The 10021-nt window shown below is 33.4% G+C and overlaps 1 protein-coding gene across 1 annotated transcript in view; it reads left to right on the top strand.

Moving 5' to 3' along the window:
• Positions 1-10021, top strand: part of LOC106883643 (protein MTSS 1) — a gene marked incomplete at its 3' end in the record, with an annotated part of 307187 nt that overhangs the window by 206086 nt on the left and 91080 nt on the right. Inside the window, exons 9-10 of the mRNA XM_052970923.1 lie at positions 481-491; positions 2668-2682. Of these exons, the coding sequence (XP_052826883.1) occupies positions 481-491; positions 2668-2682 (26 nt within the window). The remainder of the gene's footprint in view (positions 1-480; positions 492-2667; positions 2683-10021) is intronic.

Raw genomic sequence — 10021 nt, 5'->3', positions numbered from 1 at the left:
TAAAGAAAATAGTTCTTGTTTTCATGTTGTGATTTTCCTGTTAATTAAATCATTTCTTTGCAGATTTATATTTTTTATTTTATATATTTATGTATGCATATATATATATATATATATATATATATATATATTGCTGCTATTATGTTAAATTGTTGTATGCCCAAATTTGGCCAAATGCATTTTTTCCAAAATATTTATTTGCTTGCAATAGCTGGTATCTCCAGTTGCTTCAGATGCCAAAATATCAAAAATTGTCAAAGTGTAGTACAACGGTTTTGATATGGAATGGTGAAACTATTTTTTCGTTTTGTGAAAAAGCAACATTTTGAACTTAGGACACTTTTGCATAATAGCAACAATATGTGTGTGTGTGTGTGTGTGTGTGTGTGTATATATATATATATATATATACACACACATACATTCAGTATAATTTGCATTTAATTCTCTATAATTCACAAACAATATTTGATTGTGTAGAAAATGTACTTGTCAGTTAATATGTATTGTGTTTAGTTTTTGAATTTCACCCATCCCACCTAACTGATGCACAAGCATGTGTGCATGCATACACACACATACACACACACGTCCTGTCTCTCTTTCAGTCTCTCACTTATTCTCCCTTACATTCTTACCTCTTACTCATTTCATTCCCAACTCCTATCTACCTACATATCTATCTATATTGATTGATGGATAGATGTGTGTGTGTATGTGAGACAATGTTTTATTCTGTCTTTAAGTCAGGAATTCTTTTTTTCTAGTTAATGAGTTAATGAGTCAAGCAATATTTGCAAGTTTGCTTTATTAGGAAAATCAATTAGATGGAAAGTGCTTTTTCTCATGCATACAAACAAAGATACATTCTATACACACACACACACACACACACACACACAGATAGATAGATAGATAGATAGATAGATAGATAGATAGATAGATAGATAGATAGATAGGCAGACAGACAGACAGACAGACAGACTGATGTTTATAGATAGTTGTGAGGCTTAGAATACTGGATTTACTGATCACATGATCAGAAGATCAAATTTCACTGCAGATGTTTAATATTGTGCCCTTGAACAAGGCAGATAACTGAGCTTGCTCCAGTTTACCTGACTGATGAAACATTAAAAAAATGTTAACATAGCCACTTGATTCTCTAGAAATAGGAACCTAATTTTGCCAAACTACATCTTAACATCGTCTTAGAAAAGGGAATAGCACATGACATTATATTAAATAGTCTTGTAGACATTATCTGCAATTAAGATTGAATGGTCATCACTGGAACACTCTGATTATAGGTCTGGTTGAGCTAAATACTAACAAAATGAGAAATTAAAAAAAAAAGAAGAAAAAACAGGTTCATTGGTAATTGTTGATATCCATCGAAAACATATGAAATGAATGATTTAGTTGGATATGTGTGTGTGTTTGTGTATATATGCTTGCACACATATATAGTACTAACAGAAATAAGTATCTCACAAGCATTACAAAAATATTTTCCCCATGTACAACATGTTAGCAAAGAGCACAAAAAAAAGCAATGAATTTGTGTTTGAAACATAAATATAATATAATGAAATATAATGATGGTGAAACTATAAGCTCACTATACATTGTATTAAGATAAACATATTGCATACATTATATATTTGAGTTTATGCTGCTCCAAGCACAAGCTTGTGTTTTTAGCACCCACAGTATTCAAGTAACTGATGTGATGCCGTCAACAGCAAATAGTAAAGGAGAAAAGAAAGGAAGACTCAACAGAAATTATGATTTCTTTTCAAAAAAAAAATAAATGAACACTGAAATGTAACACAATAAACAGAAAATTTTAAGCAATCTGTTAAATTGTTTTGCTTGTGAATTAAAACCGTTACAGAAAGTACACTAATAATTGAAATTAATATGAAAGGATTTTACTTATCATCATTTTCATACACCTGCATTCCATACTGGCATAAGTTGGACAATTTGACAGGAACCACAGAGCCAGGTGCCATTTCTAACAACTACTTAAATGCATTTTTTTGTGGCACCATCACTTTAGTGGTTTCCTTACCATCAGCACAACTAAAGAGCCCTTTCAAATCATGAATTGTCACTGTTTGAATCAATTACCAATCATTAGCACTACTGGGGTCAGCTTGCAAAGCAAAAGAGAGTGCTCAATGAGGGATATATATATATATATATAAACAAAAGGGTAAAGATAGACAGAAACTGAAAGAAGCCCGTTGTATATATATATGTATGTGTTTGTGCTCCCAACATCGCTTGACAACTGGAATTAGTGTGTTTACGTCCCCATAACTTAGCAGTTTGGCAAAAGAGACTGATAGAATAAGTACTAGGCTTACAATAAATAAGTCCTTGGGTTGATTTGCTCGACTAAAGGCGGTGCTCCAGTATGGCTGCAGTCAAATGATGGAAACGAATAAAATAGATATGTATGGATCTAATATATAATGATGTGTGTGTATTGAGTTATTCTTTATGTGGAAATAGGGGGGTTTTTTTAATTAAATTTCTGAATATTTTGATGAATGCTTTCTTATTCATGTTTCCACAAAAAAAAAAATGTTGTTTTGAATTTCTTCACCTTCCTATTTTTTTTTTCTTTCTTTCTTTCCTTCCAACTTCATTTTTAAGACAACAAAGAATTTGGTAAGTATTCCTTCCTTAATGGATTGGTAAGTGATTTGGTACCATAAACCTTTACCTCAACTCCTTATTTATATTTTTGTTGTTGTTGTTGTTTATTGGTTGTTTTCTTTTTTTTTAGTTTGCTGTTTGCTAAAAAAAAAAAATCTGTTTTGATATGTCCCTCGAGTTAACACGTCAAATCATCAGATCTGTTTGTGGTTATTGCTGTCTTAAGTTAACACATGAAATAATAACTGCTACATAAATGTTTGATAAATTATGTAACGAGCCATATTGTAATTAATAATCATTAATTGGTACATCTGTTAATAATAATCTAGGTAAATGAGTTAGAGGGAAGAGACAGACATATATCAATAATTCATTGAAATTAGTAATAGTGTGGAAAGTGGTTATGTTTTCTGAGGCAAAATGTAGGAACTTGGCATACTGCCATAAGCATTTCATTCGACTGTTCTTGTAAAAGTGCTAATGAGGGAACATTTATACAGTTGTTTAGTCTATTAAAAATGGCAATCAAATCCCTATTATTGCCTTCCGAAAAATTCAATAACATTGGATAATGTAGTTCTAGATATAAGAAGATTAAAAAAAAAAGATCAAGAAGGAATGGTCATGATTGGAATGTCTTTGATCATAAGTGTGCTGAATCAAAGCTGACTCAGAGTTAAGCAACAACCATTTCTGTAAGTATCTAAATTCAAAAATCCAGCTAAGTGTGCCATCTTAGATATATATATCAGGTTATATAGAAAGTTCTGTTCGACTTTTAGTATTTTTTTAAAAGTAAAACCATATTTAAAACTGCAAATTTAATCATATATATCTTTTATCTTTTACTTGTTCCAGTCATTAGATTGAGGCCATGCTGGGGTATCACCTTGAATTTTTAGTCAAATAAGTCAATGCTAGTACTTATTTTTTAAGCCTGGTACTTATTGTATCGGTCTCTTTTGCTGAACTGCTAAGTTACAGGGACGCAAACACAGATATATATATGTATATATATATATATATATATATAGATAGATAGATAGATAGATAGATAGATACATACACACATACATATAACAGGCTTCTTTTAGTTTCCATCTATCAAATCCTCTTACAAGGCTTTTGTTGGCCTGAGGCTATAGTAGAAGAGACTTGCCCAAGGTGCTATGCAATGTGACTGAACCTGGAACCATGTGGTTGGAAAGCAAGCTTTTCACATCACTTCTCTTTATGTTTGTAAGTCTTTGAACGCCTGATTTCAAAAAATTACTTGAGGCTTTTTTTATCTGGGTTTAACCACTTTCTGTGGTGCTTAATATTGCTGTAAACAAAGGCGGCAAGCTGGTAGAATCATTAGCATGCTGGGCAAAATGCTTAGCAGTTTGTCCATTTTTATGTTCTGAGTTCAAATTCTGCCGGGATCGATAAAATACGTACCGGTTGGAATTGCTGACCTTATGCCGAAATTTGAAACCAGTGTTGCTGTAAACAATCTATTTCTCATCTCTAGTCATGATATGGTTTAAAATGGTGCTTAGATGTTACATGATTGGAGCCTTTATTGACAATTTCCTGCTGAAAGAACATAACCCAATTTCTACACTTTAAAACTTTCTTAGCTCTTTTAAATGATTATGAATGGCTAGAATGCTGATATTAAATTCAGTTAAAAGCTCTTTCACTGTCACAGCAGGATTCCTTGCATTTCGGCATCCAATTTTGAAGGCAATCCTGATCTAGGCTCACTAAGCAAATTGAAATTGCCATGTCTGAATTCTTCACCTTCACCAAGTTATTTATGGTTATTACATTTGCATTAAAACCTCAATGAAACTCATAAAGAATAATGTAACAAATAGGCTCTTTACTTGGTTCCACGATGAGTTCTTCAAACAGAAAATTAATTTACTAAAATATGGTTGTTGCTCTATGGAAATTCTTCATAAAATGATTTTACATCAATTGAATGCCATCAGTATTGGTAATCTTTACAAAATTACAGACTTGTAATCAGACAGAACTTTCTATACAACCTGATATATTAATACGTAAGACCTCTTGAATTCCTCAGTAGCAATGTAGTAATAACAAAATGTTTTATTAAAAATTACAGTCTTAAAAACGAGCTTGCAGAGGGTGGGACAGGGAGTGTTTCTCTTAGTTGTTGACATTTTGGATGCAATATTCCATTGCTTAACTTCCTCAGGAATATTCCTGTCATTATCCAACATTTGCATTGGCTCAAATGTCTATCAACAGTTTCTCTCCTGTTTCAGTTCTCAGCTTTTAGAAACTCTCCCCTTAATGTGTTGGTTTATTGGTGGGGGGGAGGGTCTTTTTGTTCTTTTCTCTAACTCAAGTTGGTGATGAATATATACCATGCATGTTTTGATTAGTTTTCACTAATTATTATCTTTATTAAACACAAAGGGGTTTTTTTTTTAAATTTTAATATTTTGGTTTGTTGAGGTTGTTGATGCCTTCCATTTGCAATGTTTTGTATTTCGATAGAGAAAAACAGAAAATGAGGAAAGAAAATGTTTCTTTTAATTTACAAGGCCTTAACACAAAAATAGGAGGGCCCGAGAAGGAATTAAGAAATGTTAATTTTTGGAATATGGTACAAGCAAAATCAAAAATACCCATTCTTTGTTGTAACATCAATAAACAATTTCTAACCAAAGGTTAAAGGCCACTAATTCACAGGGCCAAGTTATGGATTCCAGGGTGAGAAAAAAAATGAAACTACCCCTAGTAAGATTTGAACTTAAAATGTAAAAGAATGTTAATAAAGACTTCATTTCTAATGCTCTAATGAATCAGCCAGCTCACCACCTTTAAATGGTTTCTGATTTAGGTGCAAGGTCAGTAATTTTGAAGGGGTGGGGTTAATTGATGCCATCAACTTTAGTACTTAGCTGGTACTATTTGTTACCAACCCCAGGTAGAATGTAAAGAGCTGGAACACATACCACACTGCATTTATTCCAGCACCCTAACAATTCTGCTACCTTGCCACATTTAATAATAATAATAATAATCTTTTCTACTAAAGGTACAAGGGCTGAAATTTTGTGGGAGGAGCTAATCAATTACATCAATCCCAATGTTCCACTTGTACTTAATTTATTAATTCTCAAGGATGAAAAGCAAAGTCAACCTTGGTGGAATTTGAACTCAGAATGTAGCGACGGATGAAATGCTGCTAAGCATTTCACCTGGCACGCTAACAACTCTGCTAGCTTGCCACCTTAATAATAATAATAATCATTTCAAATTTTGGCATAAGGCAAGCAATTTTTTAAGGGGAGATGCTTAGTTGATTACATCAACTCCCCAGTACTTCACTGGCACTTTATTTTATTGACCCCAAAAAGATGAAAAGAAAAGTTAGCCTTGGCCAGATCTGAAATCAAAATGTCAAGAGCTATATGAAATTTCAGAGAGAGCTAAGTCAATTAATTACATCAACCCTGGTACTCAACTGATGCTTATTTATTTTATCAACCCCAAAAGGATGAAAGGCAGACCAGGGTTCAATTAAAACTTAAAAGGTGAAAGTCAAAAGAAATACCCAGCTTGCTGCTTTAATAAGTAATAATGATGATGTGGCTTGCAGAAGTACATAGAATGCATGCAACTGGCCTGCTTATTAGGAATTACCACGATCATTCAAAAGTTCCTGGATGGCTGAGGTCACACGTGGTGACTTATTACCCTAGAGTAAACCTACCTAAATTCCACCATAAGGGTGAGATATAAAAAAAAATTTTGAAATAATAATAATAATAATATGCCACTCATATACGTTCTTACTTTGAATCCCATCACTCAGGTTTAAATAAAGTACTTAGAACAATAAGTAGTGTATCTGTCTGACTGTTGGTTGCATTTTCAATAACATTAAAAGTATGTGATAATATTTTATTTAAAACATAGCATGTTAAAGTTAACTTCTTTGGATTAATTTAATGTAATGTTTGAAACTTGCTTGAGATGGAGTTAAACTAATAAACCTGAATTTTAAAGGTTAAGGTTTCACTGGTCTACACTCATTTAAGGACAATCCTTTTGCTGACCATCACCAATGTAGGAGTGGGTACTTTGTTGACATTTTTTTGTATGACAGGTCCTACAATGATGAATTTCATTCATGTGAGTGGGACTACTTGGTGACCTTTTCTCACAAAGAAGGGTCATTCTGATGACCTCTTGTGAGAAAGGTGCTGTTTTTAGGCATTTTTGTGCATATAAAAGGAGCCACATTGATGATCTTTGCTCATGTAAGTGGAAGATGGTCTCCTCTGAAACCCTTCACTAACACATGTATTTTTGCATGCACATACTGTCTGCAAATGTTGTTGATATACTCCCAATGACTCACAGTTCTAGATATTTCATCTCTTCTGCTAATGCATTTATGAAATAGCATGAGCACCACTACTTCTCTTGTCTTGCAATTAAAGTCAGCAGGTCTGATTATTCATTGATGGTGCCTTGTCTTCTTGAAGGATCATGCAAATGGAGAAAAGTTGAAAAAATTTTAATGCATAAAGACTTTACTAACTGTTACTCAGTTTCATATAACTGATCATTTGATGATCGGTTACATGAAGCTCTGAGTAATAGTTCGTGAAGTCATTTCAGCTTCTCTAAGCCACTATTTTACTCTACATTAGGTACTTGAGTCCTATTTCCTCCAACTTGTTTTGTACTTATGTGCTTACATGCATGTGTGTATTTGTGTGTGTGTGTGTGTATGAACTGTAAGCTAGTTAAGTCAATAGGCTGTTTGCCTTCAAGCCAGTGTCAATTGCTAGTATCCCTTCTTCACTGTTTTGCTATGTCCATAGCTAAACCTTGGATTCTCAATGACTAAGTCCATCTAAGGAGAAAGCAAGAGATCACTGCATATTTGATGAGTATTTTGTTAGTTTACAATACTTGACCCAAATAATTCTGTGTGAACAAGTTTCCTCTTCAAGTTAGACTTGCACCTTAACAAAAGGGCACTTTATCTCTCATCTGTTTAATGCTAGAGAAACTGGAGATAAGTTGTAACCCTATAATATAAATGAGTACTCCATCTATTTCAGAAATGGGTATTCCAGTTGTTTATTTGACAGAACTGCCAACTTAATCTACATAAACAATGAGGAATTTATCAAAAATAATTTTGTCATTATCAAAGTGGTTTTTGAAACAGAAATTGGCATGAGATTCTGGAGAGAGGTTTTAACCCTTTCACTGTGGAAATCAGATATATCCACTCAAAATGTCATGTTTGAAACAATTTTTCTTATTAAGATATGTTGAATTTATTGTAACAATGTGACTTGAAGAAAATACCAATTCTGTTTAATGTAGATATGTAATATTACTGGAAAAGCAATGAAATTTAATTCTGCAATTGAAGGGTTTATTTAGATCATTGTATGGTAGAACCAGGGGTGGTTTCTGGTTGGTTGGTAAGAAAAGGGTTAATCAGTCATAACTGATATAATAATCTGACCTTAGTATTATAGTACAAAGTAACCAGTAATGATTATTAATTCTGAATTATGGAATCTTAATTTCATGTATTTGTTATAATACCTCCCTTCCCATCTTTATTGCCATTGCTTTTGTTGTTTATATTTAACTTGGCTTTATATGTTTGTGTTATTAACAAAATATCTTTTTATATATGTTATTGATGTTTTTTGTTTGTTTTGTTTTGTTTTTTACCTTTTTAAATATACTAGATTCCTAGTAACGGTCTTGTATGTTTACTTAGAATCATTATGCAGTAATCCCTTGCCATGTCGTGGTTCACCTGTTGCGCACTCAGTACATTGCGCTTCACCTGTCGCGCATTCAGTACATTGCGCTTCACCTATCACGCACTCAATACATTGCACTTCACCTATCGCGTGCTCAGTACATTGCGGTTCACCTATTGCGCACTCAGTACATCGCGGATTTTTCTGGCCAATATATGTAAATTTATATTGCGGACTCATCAGTATGTCACAGGTTTCTGCAGCCGATAGGTATTTATATCTTCTTAGATTTTAATTATTTCTGTGGGAGGTTTTGGAATGTAACACCCGCGATAGTCAAGGGATTACTGTATTTAAATTTCCACCTTATTTATTCTATGGAATTCTATTGTAAGTTGTCTGATTGTTGAACCTGAAGATGAAAGTGTCGTTTACTTTGTTAGAACTATTTAATATTGTTAAATTTAATTCAAGGAGCACTAATTAAAATTTGATAATTCACTCTGGTTATTTTGTTATTTTTATTATTATTAAGGTGATTAGCTGGCTGACATTAGTGAGTTGGACAGAATGCTTAATGGTGTTTCTTCCAGCTCTTTATATTCTGAGCTCAAATGCTGCTAGGGTCAACTTTGCCTTTCATCCTTTCGGGATCAGTGAAATAAGTACCAGTCAATCACTGTGGTTGATGTAATCAACTAGTCTAAAATTTCAGGCCTTGTGCTTATAATAGAAAGGATTATTATTATTATTGAGGTGACAAGCTGGCAGAATCATTATCATGTTGGACAACATGCATTGTAGCATTTCTCCCAGCTTTACATTCCGAGTTCAAATTCCACCAAGGTCAACTTTGCCTTTCATCCCTTTTGTGGGGAAGAGGTCGATAAAATAAATACCAGTTAATAACTGGGCTCAATATAATTGACTTTCCCCCACTCCCCCCAAAACTCAAGGCCTGTTGCCTATAGGAGAAAATATTATTATTATTATTATCATCTGCAATTGCTAAAGCTAAAGAAATTCCTTACTCAGCTAAGATTACCTGGAATGGCTACATATTCTGCTGCTCTTCCTTGTATTAATGTAATACTGGTGTATATTTACCCAATCAGAGAAATGAACTGTCATAATTTTGCACTGACTAATTTTGTGGCAGTAAATAAGAGCCAGCCATCTTCCATGAAAAAGTATGGCATGGTAACTCATACCATGCTGTCACTAATTGCTTTAGCTGCCTGTGTAGTCATGACCAGACATAGGCACCCTATTGACTCTCCCACTCTCTGACTGCATGACACAGATGGAGAGAGAGTGGCACCAGTACTCAGCTGGTATGCATTGTCAGATGAGCAGATTGGAGCAGAATGAAATGCAGTGCCTTGCTCAAGGACACAATGCAATGCCTGGTCTATGAATTGAACCCACAATATTATGATCATTAGCCAATCACTCTAACCATTAAGCCACATAACTTCATTTTAGCATCAAATAAGCTGATTTAATATTTCAGCTCCTGATTAATTCATTATAGAAGTAGAGCAATAATGAGAAAGTATATATATATATATATATATATATAT

Source organism: Octopus bimaculoides, chromosome 9 (genome assembly GCF_001194135.2).
Source record: "Octopus bimaculoides isolate UCB-OBI-ISO-001 chromosome 9, ASM119413v2, whole genome shotgun sequence".
In the NCBI taxonomy this organism is placed as follows: domain Eukaryota; kingdom Metazoa; phylum Mollusca; class Cephalopoda; order Octopoda; family Octopodidae; genus Octopus; species Octopus bimaculoides.
The sequence above is the reverse complement of the archived record's forward strand: the minus strand, read 5'-3'. Positions and strand labels throughout refer to the sequence as shown.